This window comes from Anarrhichthys ocellatus, unplaced genomic scaffold (genome assembly GCF_004355925.1).
Source record: "Anarrhichthys ocellatus isolate YVR2014 unplaced genomic scaffold, GSC_Weel_1.0 scaffold2, whole genome shotgun sequence".
Classification (NCBI taxonomy): domain Eukaryota; kingdom Metazoa; phylum Chordata; class Actinopteri; order Perciformes; family Anarhichadidae; genus Anarrhichthys; species Anarrhichthys ocellatus.
Window position 1 is genome coordinate 3,526,241 of NW_022280032.1, and position 18,977 is coordinate 3,545,217.

At 41.2% G+C, this 18,977-nt stretch overlaps 2 protein-coding genes across 18 annotated transcripts in view; one reads left to right on the forward strand and one right to left on the reverse strand.

Annotated features, from left to right (window-relative positions):
• Positions 1–5,313, reverse strand: part of ppip5k1b (diphosphoinositol pentakisphosphate kinase 1b) — a 37,982-nt gene extending 32,669 nt beyond the window's left edge. For all 17 annotated transcript variants that reach the window (XM_031859219.1, XM_031859096.1, XM_031859212.1 and 14 more), the window contains exons 1-2: positions 5,147–5,313; positions 352–879 (exon numbers count right to left, since the gene is read on the reverse strand). In XM_031859219.1, coding sequence (XP_031715079.1) covers positions 352–528 — 177 coding nt within the window. In that variant the 5' untranslated portion in view covers positions 529–879; positions 5,147–5,313. The remainder of the gene's footprint in view (positions 1–351; positions 880–5,146) is intronic.
• A 9,965-nt stretch (positions 5,314–15,278) lies between these two features.
• The window catches only part of acanb (aggrecan b), a 15,667-nt gene continuing 11,968 nt past the window's right edge, over positions 15,279–18,977 (forward strand). Inside the window, exon 1 of the mRNA XM_031868418.1 lies at positions 15,279–15,358. The gene's annotated coding sequence lies outside the window, so the exon portion shown is untranslated. The remainder of the gene's footprint in view (positions 15,359–18,977) is intronic.

Below are 18,977 nucleotides of genomic sequence, written 5' to 3' on the forward strand. Positions count from 1 at the left end.
AACTTGAAATCATAGCAAGTAAGTGAGCAGCTACCACAGCGCTACCATAAAGTCCTTCTACAGCTGCCAGAGGCTGTAAAGCTGTTTATCTGCTGCACTGTTCTCACGCCAGCCGTTGTATATTTTTGTCTTCCACTCCAAATAAAAACTTTCCCCTTTAAGATCTCCAGGCTTGTTAAAACTGCCCAGAAATGCCCAAAGCTTTGGCTTCCTGTTCCAAAATTAAACCCCCTTTTTCCCCATTGTAAATTTACAGTTATTAAGTTATTATTAACACAATGCCTGGACACTTACACAATAGCATTATTTTCACTTTGATGTAAAATGTCTTGAACACCACCTGTCACCTACCGACTCATCGTCATAGTCGTCCATGTCTTCTTCTCGAAACATCTCGTTCTTCATGCCTGCCTCCATTTGACCCATGTCCTGCTCGTCATCCCCACAGCCAACCACAAACCAAGGAACGCCTCTGTCGCCCCGCCCCTCTGCGTCCTCTTCTTCAGGTCCGACGCAGGGCTTGCTCATCACAAGCCACCGCCAAACATGGCTGCTTCCGGGTGGCTCCTCCCCCAAGCTGGCGATTACAGCAGGAAGAAACCAGAGTCTACTGTGTTGCACTGTCGCTAGATGACTGACGCCTGAGAACCTGGTGATAAAGTAATGAGTCCGACGGTGATTCTGAGGCTGGCTGATAACGGCTACGTAGAATGTGTTGAGGTAGAGGAACACGAGGTAGATGAGAGGGAGTGGGCTCCACGTGTGTTGAGGTAGAAAGTCAAGATCAGGACAGAGGAGGTCTGGCTCTGAGAGATCACATGGACGAGTCTGGAGACGCTTCTTCACACAGGAACCTCCAGAAGCAACAGTTCTCTTGCCCTAGGAATACAAAAAAAAAAGTTCAAACTATTCTTTTGGGAGGAAAAACTGTTTACACAAAACACTACAACAAGTTAATCCACATGTAACATTGCTCACCACTATATCTGTACTACAGTTATCTAGTATTACTCTTAGTGAACATCAGGAACCTCTGAGGCTATTCAACTTAAAGACATTATTAAGCTGCTGAAAGTTTGATAAATAGCTGTTTTTAAGTCTGCAGGTTAGAATGAACTTCTTCTGTCCAAACTTTGATAAATTCAGTTGTTTTAGTCTAACAGCTCCTCCAGGCGAGATGAGCCACACTTCACTAACACACATACAAACACTTTAAAATCTTTGTACCCAACAACAACAACAGCAGCATCTAGTCCTTCTAGTCCTGCTGCACCTGAAGAGGAGCCGGACTGTCTCTCTATTGTGTGTCCTGGACACATGTACAGGTGGATCGAGGTGGATCACGTTACTCTGGTTTGCAGAAGCAGCCACTAATGAAACACCCTTGATAGAGGGCCCTGGTGTCACTTTTATCGTAATTATAAAATTAGAACGAATATAACCTGCAGCCAGCATCGATATATGTCATTGATAGTCTCCTTTGCAGTACATAAACACAATCTATTCGGCTGTAGATATTATTCTTGAATGCATTATTACGTCTCACTCTGTCTGTTGCAACACTGAAGTTGTTTCTGCAATTGGTTTTGAATTTCCACTTTTTACACAAAGGCATTCTGGGAAAGTGGAACACAGAGCGCTGCTGTTTGTTGTCATTGTCTGTGCGATGATGACAGTCTGATCATAACAATGGAGCTTTTAGCCCGTCCTCTTAATGTGGCTTTCCAGCTCCCACCCAGAAGGAGAACGTAGTGTCGTAAGCTTCTGCTGCTTTATTACACTATTCTGATTACTATGCCTTGTATTGCTGCAACTAAAAACAAATACACCACTAATATCTATTCTAGCTATATGAAATGACAATGCATGTCATGCATACTAAACTCAACCAATATATACTTAAATATAATTGGGTTGGACATTATAACCTTCATAAAAGTAGGATTTATTGCAGGACTTTTGTTTCTTCTAATTATACTATAAAACTTGACCTCCACTGTTTTCATAGTAAAAACCTTGGGGGGAAGTTAGAGGAACTTCAGTTAGAGGAAGTCAGAAAATGTCCTGTGTGCAGCAGTACTCAATGACGACGTGACTGAACACTCATAACACACATCAGACGCACTTTTCTAATCGTCTCTCGCCAAATATCCGACAGTTAACGGCTGCCAAATTTCACCAAACAGTTGCAACACTAGTGCTTCAAGATAATGGACGTGCGCGGCCACCGCTTATCTGATCAGATACCACGCAATAAAGAAACAAAGCTGTTATGTCACTGACTCAGTGACAGAGCGAGCTGTGACATGTGGCCAAGCTAGAAGAAGAAACGTGCCGCTGTGGTATGCTGTGGCAGAAGTACTCAATACTGGCTCACATCCCTCTCACCAGTATAGTCTAACACCACCCCCTCCACCCCTTCAAACACCACCACGCTGCCCCCACCACCCACGACTAACAGCTGACTCCAGGAACATAACGGTGGATCGTATCACCTCTCGGTGAAGCAGCCACGCAGTCCTCGAATGACTGCAAGAACGTATTTAAAGTCACTTCCACTCCACATGTGACGACATGTTGCCTGACCTTGGTACCCAGAAATAACAGTGTCCTTCCTCGGAGCAAAAGGCGGCGGTGTTGGGTGCCATCGGGCGGCTACGCTTCCCAAAGATAACTCATCGTTACTGAAGCTCTGAGGCGATGACAGGCTCCACTAAACAACGTGGAGGCCCTTCTTGCCGGCGGCCCGTAAAAAACTCGTAAAAAGATACAACTGCTGCACTTGAGTTCACTTTACCTTTTCCAGGCCAAGGGCACAACCTTTACTCCAACTGACATCGCACACTATTACAAATATTATGCATCAAATCACACAGAATGTAATTCCAACCAGAGATCAAGTCAAGTGACTTCACTGATTCAAAATAACTTTCAGCTCTGAGCTCAGCTGATGTCAGGATTGGCTGTGAGGGAGGGAGGGATGATTCATGACTTAACACACCTGATGGATCGGTTTTGCTATTATCATTTATTTCCAGGCACACTGTGCTATGAAGCAACATTTCCACAGAAAACCAATCATTTGCATGTTGGAAGTGGACACCGAAATCTCTGACGAATCTGTAAATCTGAGCTATGTCACAATGCCATCAACCTCTGCATTCACATGTTTCGTGGTAAACATCTATTGATGTTATGTTTCCACTGGGTTCCTATAGCAGTTTGAAAACAAGTGGTACTCTTATTTGGGATAGATATTGTACCTAAATAGTTCATAAATACAAACACAAAACTGTCAAGCATCCAAAGATGAACTGATCAGATTCTTAGTCCTGTTTACTGATTATCTGATGATATAATTCACCAGATTCCCTTAATTGTCTCCATCAATAAAGTCATAAATTACTTCATGATCCTTCCACCGAGGACGCAACGGAGAAAGAAAAAGAGAAAGCAGACTAAACTTGTCATGTGATCTCCTCTCTGCCGGTGAAATTATATCAAATAAAGTAAAATCCTGTGTCACCCATGAATAAATTAGGTGGCTGATTAAAAAGCATCCCCAGCTATCACCTGCAGGCCCTCGTGCACGGATGAGTCACTGCGGAGCCAGAGATCGGCGACACGGCTCCAATAAAAAGCTTTTAACCTTTGAGACCGTCTGCCACAGGAGGCCCGTGTCGAGTCCATGACCGGTGAGGCAGGAGACGGTCGTCAGCCCCAATCACCTCTCTGATATCACGGCACACGAGAAACACTGTGCAGGAGGCAACTGTCAACTACAGACTCATAACTTGTGGATTGATCTAAGAACTGGGTCATTTCCTAGAAATCCGATGTGTGTGTGTGTGTCCGTGTTTGTGTGTGTGTGTGTGTGTGTGAGAGTAAGGTGAAGCATTTTGCTAAATCTAGTATATCACTACGTCTCTATCAGGGTCAGGACGATGCTGAACAAGTGAGCAGCTTGTTATGTGAAGGGAGTTGAAGACTGTTAATTATTATATTCAATAAAACTTTCTGCACAAAGTCATCGAGGCTACCTGGAACACTAACAACCTCCCCTGAGGGTCAGAAAACATGCCGGTGGTGTTTGTAGGGTACAACTACCAGAGGAACAGCCGTTAAAGACGCCTCTACAAGCTTGTAAACACATTATGCTGCATGACTTTATTCTCCCACTTCTGATGAACTCTGCCAGGTGTATACGGCTTTCAGTGTTAATAACATGAAACTGTGATGGGTCCCTGAGGAGAACACTGTAGCAGCAGATAACAGAAGAGATGGGAATGAACACAGATAGAGTAGACGGGTGAATATCTAAACGTTATAACATGCTATGTGCAATTTATGAATGAGGGGTTAGAAGAAAAGTAGGCATCAAATCAGTAAATGTTCCCTAAAATAACTGATCATATTATATTACTGAAGTGACATTAAAACAAAATAAATTTAGATAAAATGTCAATGTTTCTTCACTTGTTTATTGCTTTTGGATGTCTAATTCATTCAACAGTGAAAATACTGTTAATAATATTAAATATTCTCCTTTTAGTCCAAGTTAAATTCCTCAGCTGAATGACTGATGGTCTTCTTGTTGATGCTGTTTTTGTTGTTATGTAATCTGGATCTGTGCCTTTTTCCAGATTATCCCTGGTTATGTTAAAGGACATTTACAAAGATGTAAAGATTAGTCGATCAATCCATTAATTGATCAACAAAGTTGCAAACTAGCCAAGTCTCTCTTCATGTTTCTCAGTGTTGTGAGGACTTCCTGCTTTTGTTGTCTCATACAAACTATGTGAAGTCACAAAGTGTCTGAATCATGTTAGTTTAGATGAAACTGATGACATAATCCCTGCTCTACTAACACACTATATATATTTATATCAACACCAGACATCACAGCAGTCTGTTTCAAGCCACAACCTGCTCCTCGAGTCCCTCACGAGACACAATGAATGAATCCTTTTGGAGGTTTAGTAGTAAAACACATATAAACACATCACTGCGTCGGCCTGCTCGCGCCACAGCGCTGCTCTTACACACAGACAAGTAACACCGTTTAAAAACTCTTGCCTGCTTTTGTCCATTTCCACCGACACAACAGCAACAATGCAACTTCCCGCAGCAACAAATAAAGACTTACCGGCGGAAAGCAACTTCAGTCAGCTGCTCACCTCCTTATTGTCTCTGACTGAACCGGACTAACGGTAAAGCTGTTGCATCCAGAGTTCAGTTGTAAAGTTGTGAGCTAACTACACGCTAAAGTTCACGTACAGGCATCCGTGATTAGCTGCTGCTGTCGCCGCTAGCTTCCTTTTCCCTTTCTTCGCCTTTTGTTTTTTTGTACATAGAGTTACGTTTTTTTCAAATCCTAGTCATCACTGCCACCTATCGGTCAAAGCGGTGAATTGCAGCACTGCACACTTCAAGGACTGATAGAGGGAAGTTAATAGATGCATAATATAATATATATAAAATCTAATATAATATATATAAAATCTAATATAATATATATAAAATATAATATATATAATGCAATGTAATATAATATAATATATATATTATATATAATTTAATATACTATAATATAATATAATATATATAAAATATAATATAATATAATATCATATCTAATATATCATATCATATTATATTATATTATACAGCTGTACTACACTGTAATTATCACAATGTGTATCATTTTTTAAGCTTATCAAATATTTTTAATGCCAAATCTTTCAATTCAAACATAACTAGCACCTCCAGCTGTCCAATAAATGCACAGGACTAAACATTCTACTCTTTTAATTTTCATATTAATGTAATGTATTGGAGCAGAAGTATAAAGTAGCAGAAAATGGAAATACTCAAGCAAAGTACCTCTAAGCTGTACCTGCTACTGTACTTATTGTAGGCCTAAACAGTCCAATAAAGTACATTAAAGTATATCCCAAAATTACTGGTATACAGAAACAAACGTGGATCATATTTTAGTCATTTCAGAGGTAAAACACAGACTTTGTATTTTGTTGAGTGAAGTTATTTATCATGCCCTGCTGGAACCACACACAGTCAGCTGAGGTATGAAACAAGATTTCTATAATCCCACAGTTTGCTTCCCAGCATCAGACTGGCACTGGTCGCTGCCAAGCAGCCCGGTGTGGCTGATGTGAGTCTGGCAACCTGTCAAGAAAATGTGGAGAAGCTCTCTGTCCCATCATGCAATGGGACATGAGAAGTGAGTCTGTGCTGCGAGCATAAGGAAGTAGTGTTCACATAAAAACCAGTAACCACCTCTCCCTCCCTCTCCTCATCTTCTCTCTCTGACCACCTCACCAGCATCCAAAAAAATCTCTTGAATTATGTAATGCATTTTTTCTTTTTTAAATCTAAATGCTCTCTGAAGCACCCTGTCTTCACTGATTCAATAGGTGCACTATCATTGATGGCCATCTTGGATTTTGACAAACACGTCTTTGTCCACTTTGACTCACATTCAGCTCACAAGCAGAGGAGAGGAAACGGAGGCGTAGAGGTCTGTGACATTAAAGGTATAAGACGGTCAGCAGTCAAATTAGCATGGACTCCTATAGAGAAGAGTTAAGACGTGTGCGCAGTCACCAAATTTAGCTCTGTGCCCAAATAAATGATTAATGTGTTTCCATGGATTAAGAGTGCGCGCAGTTACTAATGATGGATAATGAGGTGAATGGGTTCAACAAGTGTCTTTCTTCCGTCTCTTGCTCACTTTCTCCCACCCTTCATGAGAAAGAGGGAGATATTTGCTGTTGTTATGACTCATAAACTCTGCCACATTTACTGGAACTGAGATCAATCTTTATACAAAACTGTACATTTCTCTCTTTAGGCCAATGGCGGCTGTGGAGGACATTTTATTCATTTGAGGCTTAAAATAGCTGCAGTAATGACAGAGATGCAGAACGGTGCGTTTCAGTCAAGCTTGCCATTTGTCACATTAGCCAGAACGCAAAAAGTAATTACATTTTACTGATGAAAATGCACATACAACAGCATGCTTGCCATGTAACTTAATTATAGAACTGAACTGAAATTAGATCAACTTTACAATACCACTGAGATAATTTGCCACCGCTAGATGAAACATCAACAGCCTTTTAAATATAATCACAAAATGATGAGAAGACGATCTCCTGTGCATCCATTTTGTCCAGACATGCTCACCAGAGCTATCAGCGTGGCTCACACATCCACACACATACACTGTTATATATAGTGAGCGAGCCCTGACAGCCATAAAGCGCCTATTCACCTCTATGGAGGGGCTGTAAAGCAAAAAAAATGCAGCCCTCTAACTTGATAGACTGCCAGAGGCTGTGTCAACACACACACACACACACACACACACCCACACACACACACACTGCTCTTTTTCCTTAATGGATAGCAGGATGAGATGCCCAGCCAGGACTGGTTGAAAGAAGGCCTTATGACAGGGACACACACACACACACACACACACACACACACCTACACCCCCCCACACACACACACACGATATGACAAGCAGCCTTCATATTAACAACTTGTGTACCAGCCAGCCTGTGTAAAGAGTAAACTAAACAATTAACACCAGAAAGTGATTTTACATATGCGTTTGGAGACTGCAGGATGACAACAGCATAATATGATGTATGAGCTTAATGCACGTAGAATACCTCATCTGTTGGCAGAGTTGGTGCGCTCTATTGGTCAAGGAAAATAAATGGCAGCTTTCACTCAAACAAACGTTCTTATTATATTCTTACAAAAAGTTTGAGCCAAACAATGTCAATAATTGTAGAAATGCATTTTAAGCTGTGTTCGGTGATCTTGAGTCTTGTTTCAACATGATATTAAACTGTAAATAAATGTGACAAATCAAACAAAGTATCTGAATAAATCAGATGTAAAACATAACAAATGCAGATCACAACAATAGGATTATCAGACAATGGGCTCCTGGTCACAGACATGCAAAAGGCCCCACCGCCTCTCCACATAAGAACTAACAAGACTCACAGAACTTATAGATGTTTAGCGTCTTTTTGTTGTTGTTTTGTGTCTCTCAGTTGTTACGCATCTCTCTGTGGTTTTGTGGTCTGTGTGGACATTTTGTGTGTCTTAGATATTTTGTGTCCCTTGGTTATTATTTTGGTCATTTTCCAGTTATTTTTGTGTGAAATTTTGAGTTTCTTTGTAGTTGTATTGTGTCTTTTTGTAGTTGTTTTGTGTCTCTTTGTTATCATTTGGAGTACTTTGTGGTTGTTTTGTATCTGTTTGTGGTTGTTCCATGTTCTTTGTGATCATTTTGTGTCTCTCTCTGGTTGGTACAGGGGGCCATGGTGGACCCTGACACTTTGGGCCCCTAAGCCTGTGCCCTGTAGTCCTGGTGAGTAATCCATCCATGAACACAAGGGGCCGATGAATGCTTTTATGTGTATATACAATATGTGAATCATATGCTATGACCTATACAGTCACCAGATCTCAACCCAACTGAACATCTATGGAGCCACGTCGATGTTAGACAGCGCTCTTCACCACATCACCATCAAAACGACAAACCGGTGAATATCTTTTGGAAGACTGGTGTTTCATCCCTCCAGTAAAGTTCAAGAGACTTACATAATCTTTACCATTAAGGAGCATTGGAGCTGGAAACACATTATGTTCTTTTTTCCTCTAATTTCATAACCCATGTGGTATTGTTAGCAGGGTTAGATAAATGTGGGATACTCAATGGAATTTAAAAAGTATTTCTGAGGGTTTTAACAAGAATTACCGTCTGTTGGACCTGAGTGACAAAGGGGTTTAAGATCAAGTTGAAGAATTGTTCAGCACTGGTATAGGTTTGTCCCTCCTATTTCATATTTAGACACAGAGATAAACTGATCCTCCTGATTTGAATGAGCAGCTTCATTCTGTGTATTTTTAGAGGTAAGTAAATATAATTCTAGCCTGGAAAAGTGTGAGGACGATTAACATTATAAAAAAAACTCCCAATTACTGTTCACAAGCAGCCACAAAATGCTAAGCGGAGAGAGTCTGCTTCAGGCACATTTTATAACTTGCAGGAAGGAATTTTCTAGCATCTCCAGGATGTTGACGTTCCTCCTAACGGCTGCTGGACCTCAGGATGTTGCTGAGACGTGACATGTTAGACGATATAAACTGTCTGACTGAATTGACAGAAAGCCTCATCTGTGTGTTTCTGTCTGTCTCAATGTCAAACATGTCTGCCTGCCCCTCTTTTTGCCTGATATTTCTCATCTTGATCCATCTGTCTGTGTCCAACAGCTTGTCTTTCTCTGCATGTGTGTGCTGATTTAGAGTCTGTGTAGTGTGCAAAATCAGCTAAAACAAGTTTTACTCTGTGAACTGTCAGTGACTCTGACGTACAGACCACTGACATTTAAATATATTATAATATGGAATAGGTGGTCGTGTACAATACATGTGTGTGCATGTATATGTGTGTTAACACTCACCCAGGTACTGGCTGTATACATTACAGTGGTATAATTATACGTATTCATATAGTTTCTAAATTGAGTAAATCTGTGTTTTTAAAGGGCCAATACGTAGATTTTCGGCAGATCCATTAGCAGAAAATTCATTAGTGTATATTCACCTGAAACTAAGAATCTTTGTGTTTTCGTCATCTTAGAATGAGCACTTCAAATCTATATAGGGAGTGGGTCCTCTTCACGGAGTCCACCATGTTTCTACTGTAGCCCAGAACGGACAAACCAAACAGCTGGCTCCAGAGAGAGCCTTTCACATTTTAAGTTACCTGAAGGCCACCGTAGTTCTCCGACACATTTGTGAAACTGTGGTAACATGAGCTGCAGAGTGCAAAACCGTGGTACCACCAGACGCCGTCTGACTTCCATTGCTCTACTACAGCAGTGTAATAAATGTAAGGATGACCAATGAGCGAGACAAACGGTGTTATTGCGGTTTTGCACACGGCTGCTCACATTACCTCAGTCTTGGAAAGGGAAAAGTAAGTGGAGGAGTACACAGTTGGTTTCAATCTGCCACCCAACACCTTCTCATTCCAACTCGTCACATACCGACGCTTGGTTAGACGCCTTGGCGTCGCTTTCTAGCTCACTGGGCCGCCCAGTGCGTCAAACTATGAGGCTCCAATACGGTCGCAGTAAACACGTGGTTAACGTTGTGAATTCAAACAAAAACACTTGCTTAGATTTAGGCAGCAAAACCACATGGTAAGCTTTATAAAAATCGCTAGGTATCAAAAAAATGAACTCAAAGTAACGGAAAACACATCACATAAGATAACTTACGTATCTTCAACAAAACTCAACAACATTTTGTAATATACTGGTCACAAGAACCAGTCTCCTGTTTGAAGGTCCTGTGCTTGTCTGATCCATCCACCTCCCATCCTGCCCCCCTCTCCCCATGGTAGGTTTTTACTGTATTTATACTTCCAGGTACATGATTACATGGATTACATACAAATTGATTTTGTGGGATATCTAAGAATTACAGCGCATTCATTTCTCTATGTGTAGCTACGATTGCTGTATGAGAACAGCCTGTATGTTAACTATGATATAATTGTGTGCTCTGGTGCACAAATGTGAACTACTCTACGAGAGAAGCCAAATGCACAACAATGATTTTGTCATATGTTTATCAATGCATACTGTCCATGCAAGTGTGTGCGTGTGCGTGTGTGCGTGTGTCTGTGTGTGTGTGTGTGTGTGTGCTTGCCTGTGTGAACAAAAAGCACATCAACCAATCTACCGAAACAGACGCCTCAGCACTTTTCCTGAGCTTGAAATTTGTCACCCTCAAGAAAAAGCCTCAGTCTGGTTCTAGTTGATCCCGACTACCTGTGTCAGCAATATTCCAGCTTGTTTCCAGCGTTGCGAAGGCCCATATTTGGATCATTTGAGACGAAGCAGAGAGGAAACACAAGCGTCTCTGTGTTGACCTCCCTCGTCCACTCTGAGAGGTCTTTCAGGTGGACTCTGCTCTCTTGTAAGTCAAGTCTGCACTCACTGAGACTGCAAATGAGCTGAAAACAGTCACTATGAATAATGGGTTTGGGTGTGTTGCGACAAAGACACACAGATAAACACACGTTTAAATACAGAAGGAACAATTTTGGGTGAATGTGACTTTTAGGACGAGTTAACTTATGGAAAGAAAATGATCAAATTCTTAATTTTTTGTGAGAACAAAAGGGTCATTCATGGCCAAACTAGCATGAGCAACAGAATATCACAGTCAAGTACTATTAAATATTACTGATTCTGTGAGTCAGCTCAACACCACAGACATACACACAAGTTCTTTACAACCCCGGCTGTGGAAACAGATTACACGGCAGTTTGTGGAGACTCATTGTGTGCCTTACCCAACACATAAAGCCTATACACTCAACACGTTTAACAACCTCTGTGTAATGTCAGGCAAAAGACACTAAAACGTACTGAAGGGGTGTTTTCCTGCTGCCACAGACAGAGTGGTTCAGTTCTTCACACTTTTAGTTTGTTGTGACTTTGAGTGACAGTGGTATCAAATGCCAAACTGGAGGAAGAAGTTGTTGCTCATATGTTTCCAAATAAATCTACAGATATTTGTATGAAGACATCCATCTAAAAACAGGATTTACATTTCACAACATTTGTCCACAAAGTAGCAGTTGTTCAAAGCCATTCCCATGACGAGAATTGATGGAAACTGAAGGAAGAATTGTGAACTTACAAGACCAAAAGTCAAAAGCAATTTTCCAGAGGTTGTAATGTTGCTTACAACCTATAATTCAAAAGTGTGTGCTAATCAGCCTTACCAGTGAGGCTGAATATATTAAGTTTGTCCCGAGGATGGGGTCATATATGTCACTGGAACCATGTCAATCAAAAGGGCTCATCCCCTGAGGAGCATGAATGTGCTTAGTAAATTCCATTGCAATGCGCCCATTAGTTTCTGATATCCATTGTCCCCTGGAGGAAATCGAAGGAGCTCAATAAGAAGAACAAGCAGATCGTGTATGTCCACAACAAATCTCATGTCGGTACAAAGTGTTGGTGAAGGCGATGAAAGGTTCCTTCAGGGGGAGCTGACCAGATAGTGACCCAAATATCCTCGAGAAGTGGCACCACTCCATATAAATGGCAGATGAGGTGGTTTGGCACCAGAAAACTTTTAAAAAGGGATGTTGAAAGCAAAGGAAGCTGCAGCCTCACAGCAAACTGCCAACTTATGTTTCTCCTCCTTACTTCAATGAATGGCATTTGGCCTCACCTGACCAGAACCTACCACCTGCCCAGGTCGTGTGAGCTAAACTGCAAGCATCCAAATCACTCACTACCTTACCTATCTTCATCTTATCATCCTCAGGCCTTCCTGATAGAGAACCCCAGTGGCAATGACAAATAACAACATGTAGCTTTTAGATTTCGTTGGGCTACAAATGAGTCACAAATAATTAAACGTGTAAACTTCCGACACCTCAGGTCTAAAATTTCTTCCGCCAGCTTTGTAAATGTGTCATTTGACAGCAAGTTGATCTGCTGTTAGAAGGTCTAGTGTTCTCTCGGATTGAGCACATCTGGTTTATTTTTTGTTCTTGTCACTTCATGTGCAGTGACACGATGTCCCACTGGTGGAGGGAAAGTTAATAGTTTAGCTCTAAAAATCTAAACCATGCTTTTATGTTGTCAAGAGATGAGCAGAGCTGGAGACGAAATTACCTCAAATAGTCAAAATAAGGTAAAATGGATTAACAGGTAGTTAAGATTTAAGAATTTGAAAGAAGATTGTTTGCATTTATCTGGGTCAATGTCTAACTCCCGATCTGATTTCTGTGATCTCAACAGATGACTCAGTATGTGAGAGAATGAACACAGCGGTTCTTCTACAGGAGGAAAAAATGGCTATGGTCTCGTAGACTGTTCCTTTGTTTGACATTTACTTTTTCTTTCATGGGCTCTGGAGCAACCGTTTGGCTCCCCTACAGTCTTGGCCGTCTTTACATTGAGAGAGACGCACTCAAAAATCAGTCTGAGATCACAGCAGCAGCATAAGTGAGGTACTTTGTGGTTGTTAGGGCGATTTTCCACTAAACAAAACTATGAGAGCCAAAGAATGGTTCACTCAGAGTTATTAAGTAATGATACAATTTTTAAAGTCACAAACCTTTCTATCGTCTTATAAAAACTGTATAACACATTTTGTGGGGCTTTTGGCTTCAAGGAGCTTTCTTGTGACTATAAGAGCGCCATTTGTAATCCCCAAAACCTGCTGGCTTGGAAAAGTGGGAAACACTTCTTCCTCTTCAGCGTCTCCTGTTCTGCTCAATGGCTTTCCAGTGAAGCTTCTCAGCTGCCAACTTTAGAAATCTGTGGTTGAACAGGCCATTTAACTATGAATGTGCATGAAAATGTCAAGCACGTGTCAACGTGCGAACTTTCCCTGCATTAAAAAAAAAGAGCAGTAAAATATATTTTTGGAGGAGGCCTGGTATAAAAACGTTCTGGTGCCTGACTTTCTGTGCGGCTCCTTCAGATGTGTTACCATGCAACGGCTGATTGACATGAATGATGGTGAGTAAACCTGATGTTTCTATTTCATCTGTGTGCAGCTGCTGAATAAACACGGAGTCGGCAAATAAGCACAAAATTAGAGCAAATCGGCGGCTAATACATTTCCCTTTGAAGATGTAGATGGTAAAAGTCCGTCAGTGAGTGCAGGCAGCACACAGCCGGTATTTACACCTCTGAATAGAGTTTGGAGGGAGACACGCCTCTCCTCAACCTCAGGCCAACATTAGCATCTTTGACTTTTAAGTGAATGCACACTGACACCAGCGGCAGACACATGTGGCAGTATATACATGCTGAAACACGCAGTCTTTTTCAGGATAAACAGTCATCAACACATACTTCACATTCTTTGACATTATTATTGTTTTGTAAACTAATAACTTGTGGTACATTAAGCAGTATAAAGTAATACGAATTAGGTCCAGGTCCTTTTTATCAGCTTCAACATTAAAGTGACGAACACATTAATGCACATATCTTTGACACAGTACTGTAGATCCTATATTTCAACATGATGGAATATAAATTAAAGGTGGAAAACGCTGTTGTTCTATAAGTACATAATCGTAATGTTATCTATCACATCATGGCCAACGTAGCTGAGAAACTGCTCAGCATCTACAACAAATAGTTTGCCAAGAACAGAATAAATGCACCATACATTGTTTTGTTGGCATTGTTGCAGACAAATGAAGAGCTAGCGGGACACGCTGTAGCCACGAAATACACTCATTTCTGATTGGCTGGCAGGTGTTCGATAAAAATCATGGACACACATCAGAAAACATCATATGCAATAGTGAAATACTGACATTTTATTGCACAATTAATTTTGCTGATAATACTTTTACTATAGTAAGGTTTTGAATGCAGGCCTTTCACTTGTAGTATTTTCACAGAGTGTTATTAGTATTTTTACTTAACTGCTTGTATGTCAGGACCCCTCCCAATATCTACACAGTACAGAGACAACTCTGGAGTACGACAACGACCGACAGTATACTGTAAATATTCATCCATTTATTTTACTGTTTTCAGGCAGCATGAACTACAGCATAAGATAAGATTAACTTTTACTCATACTATATTTTGTGAGCTACAGAAGAATATTAGAGCCATAAGGTGAAAAATGAGAGGAGGAAGATTTCTTTTTTTATTTGCATTTCGAGAAGTAAGTCAAAATGTCAAAAATAAAACCAAAATGGCGAGAATAAATGAAAAATGTCAAGAATAAAGCCGAAATGTTGAGAATAAGGTTGAAATACCATTTGAGAATAAAGTCAAAATATTAAAAATAACATTGACATTTTAAGAATAAACACAAAATGTCAAGAATAAATGAATAAACTTTTAGCAAAGAGCATAATCTGAAATTTCGCCTTTATTCTCAACATTTCTCATTCTTAATAGTAATACTATCCGTCTCTATTCAAACCAATTTGACAAATAACTGCAGATAGACTGACACAATCTGACATTGTCCAGGACCAGCAAGTATCCCTTTATTTTGCCAGATTTTATGAGATTCTGTGCTTCAGCGTTGATATTCAAGGCTGTTTGTATGACCTCACCAACTGGCAGGAGAGGATCTCTCGCTCTCTCTCTCTCTCTCTCCCTCTCTCCCCTCCCCCCTCTCTTTCCAACATCTAAATGTGTGGTAGAGTTCGAATAAAGCTTCTTTCTGCTCTCCTACTCAGGCAGGAGTGAGAGGCCCCTTGAGTCGCTGGCCTGGGAGCTTTGGAGCATCAACGGTACGTTTCCAACTCCCAACTGGAGTCCCTAACAAGGAATATTGTGACAGGGTTATACTTTGACACTTCATCCTCTGATTGGGGGGACAGGTAGGATACTGGTTGAGTACTGTATCAGATGTCAAAGCAAAGGCAACTGTTTGGAGTTTCTTTTTCGATCTCTGGGAAGTTAATCATGAAACAAACCGAATAACTTAAGTCAGTTTTTGTGCTGGTGGGATTGTGATTTGTTTGCTGGCAGTCTGGTATGGTTTCTGCTGCTGAGTTGACTTTAGTGAGGTGTTAATGGATTCAGCTTTTCTTTACAACTAACTGATTGTTGATGTTGGATTTGCTGGTTTAATTTCGCCGTTGTGCTGTGTGTTATTCCACAGTGTTTTAAATGTGAGTATAATGTGGCAGGAAAAGTGTTTTAAAATGAATCCCATTTATATGTCAGTTTGCATTCTGGGTGGCTTCCCTGGATGGTTGGAGAGTGGCATGTATGAAATTGCATCACATAACTTAATTACTCAGTGTCTGAATTAATTTCATCTCAGTAGTACTCAGAGATGTGTGGTCTAACCCTGAATGGTTTGCGACTCCTTAAAACAAAGCCGTGTGTACTTGTGATGCTCCTCGTCTCCGTTGCATGTCTACAGATCTTGACCGCGTCATTCAAAGAGCAGTTAAGCTTTCCTTGTTTATACATTTACAATACTTAAAATGCTAAATTCACAAGAAAACAAGCAAATATCAGAAGAACGTCTGACTTAAGAAATACAATTTCGTGCAGCAGAAATATGTTTTTCTTCTTTCCCATCTTACGATCGGTCGTCTTTGCGAAACCTAAGATTTATTACGCGACCCCCTTGACCCCCAATAGGGGTGGCATCACGGGGAATAAGATACTAAAAGTGCTAAAAGAACACAAATCTCTATCAGACATAGCAGACTGCGTGCAGATTGGTAAGAATGAAAACATACACAGAACTTTGTCACTTCCAGACATCAAGTCGCAAATGGAAAAAGGGGAAAAATCTTCTTTTTGAATTAAAATCCAAGCATCTGAGCAGTGAGAAACTGTGTTTGATTATTGTGGAAAACAATGTTACTTCTTGCAATATGGGAAACTACTGTCAAGAGTGACACCCTGTTACCATGGTCACATCGAGCCGTTGGAGCGCACGTCGTGAATTATAATTTTCCGATGTCAAGAAATGAAACAAACAATTGACAAAGGGTTCAGCTCCAGCAAATATCTTTAGACTTTTTATACGTAGGATCATCTGTAAGTTAGTCTCAGATATAGTGTCTACTTGTTTGTATACGTTTGCCACATTTAACTAATGTGCACATGTTGCTCAAGCATGTCTTTGTATGAACGCATGTCCTAATATACCCATAGGCACCTGTGAATATGAATATTTTTTCCCCCCCGTCCACCCACTTAACTGTACAAGAGTCTGTGTGTGTTCTCAAACACAGCCCATACAGTATGTGTCTGTACAGCGACACATGTACACACACTCCCATGCGTTTTCTTTACCAAGGGGCATCGGACGTGCGCTGCCCTCACATCCCTGTGGTAATCTATGAGTGTAGGTCTGTGTTTCTGTGTGTGTGTGTGTGTGTGAGTGTGTGTGTGTGTGTGTGTGTGTGTGTATGCGTATCAATGTCAACTCTGTTCTTCTGCTGAGGGACTCTGGAGGGCTGGAGGAGTGTGGGAGGTGGTGAGCCTCCCCTGGATGCCCGCCTCATGTTTACCTTGGCAGGGTCACAGGCCCCCCTCCCCCCTGAAGGCCCTGCTCCTGTCCGTTGCTGGAACAGACCAAGGCCTTATTGCCTTCAACCTCAGCTGGGAGCGGAACATACCACAGCGGCCGAACAGGGGAGCGAGTAGCAAACCCCTACCGACTGACTGAATGGGCACACTGTGGAGAGAGGGCCGACTGGCTCGACCTGGCCTGGTGTGGCTTGCTTACGAATGCTAGTGCACGTTATGAAGTGGCCACAGTTTAAATGATGCATTTAAAGAGAGCCGAGGGTCTGCTGAATGATTGGATGTTAAGGGGTAAGGAGTCAAGGTTTTGGTTGGCTCGCTCTCTGGCGTTCTCTGTGCTAATACATTGTGAGGGAGTGAGAGTACCCGTTTGCTTTCTAGCTGGTCTTCATTGATTTTTGGGAGGCCTACCTTGACTTTGACATATGGCATTATAATTTTTATGTAAATGAATATATGACTCAGTCAATTTATGCAACACAAACAGAAAGATACAGCACGAATTCATTACCTTTTCATATATACTGTATATATATATCCTCTATATCTACCCATAATTACTAACTCAAGAACAAATATGCAAAAAACATTTAAACAGTAGTTAAAGAGTAACTTAATTCCAGACTGAATAGCTGTGTGCTTGACAGTGATGGGTGTGATTGGATGTGGCCTGAAGTGTGCACTGCTGCTGGCCTGATATCTTCAGCCTGACATCGCCCCCACTCTATTTCAGCCTGTTCTCATTCCACGGTCATCAAATACAGATGCTTTGTTACGCCCCCTCGGCGTCTGATACCGACGCACATTGCACCCTTTAGCGTCTGCTCATCCGGGTCACCATTAGACACTCAGAGAAAACGCTCGGAGAGCGTGATGACGTAGTATAAAGGCTGAGGGGAGGTGGATAGTGTTTGAGATCGGTGTTTGTGTGTGGTTGAGTTAGTTCGTATCCGCTGAATCTAACAGCATTTTAAGTCGACACTGATGTGTAGCTACTAGTTTTGCCAGAGTTTTAAGAATGGAGCGGAGTGAAGTCAACATGCCAGACGAACCTGTCAACTCAAACTAGTGGAGGGGCGGATTGAATTATCTGGACCCCGGAAACCCTATTGTACATTTAAGAGTGATGTCACGCTGTACTGGAACACCCTGGAGTACACTTCTACATCACTGCAGCAGTGTGAGAAGTTAAACCACTGGGAGTCAGCAGAAACAATATGTTTAGCTGCTGTTAAGTTGCTCTATATTGGAAATATACTTTAGACATTACTTTTGATCTTATGGCAAGTCTTAAAGTCTTAAATTCTTAAAAGATCACTTAAAAAGTATTTTGTATTTATTCTTGCAGCACATGCAACATCTTAAAATGAGATATTCATGGGAGGTTGTTGGTGGAAAGTATTTTGAGAAAAACAGAAATATGGTCATACTCCAGAAAAGTTGAGAATAAATCCAAGAAGGTTAAAAAAAATGGTGCTGAAGTCAGGAATAAACCACAAAAGTCAGGTCAAGTCAGCAAACACACCCAAAAGTAGAGAAGGCCAAAAAACAACAAGACGTCAGTGAGTCCGAATACGTCATCGTGAAGAGGTTGCGTGGGTGGACTGAACATCACAGACGGATAATAAAAGCATGAGAGTGTGGGATTATTCCAGGGTGATTTGTCCATCTGTCCACATATGGCGTGTGGTATTTTGTGTTTCTTCCCAAACTAAGCAGACATTCACTCTCAGACATATCTTAGACAGCAGGGCAAATATTAGTCCTACTGTATGTTCTGCTCTGAGGAACTCTGAGAATGCTAGCATCGCACACACACACACACACACACACACACACACACACACACACACACAC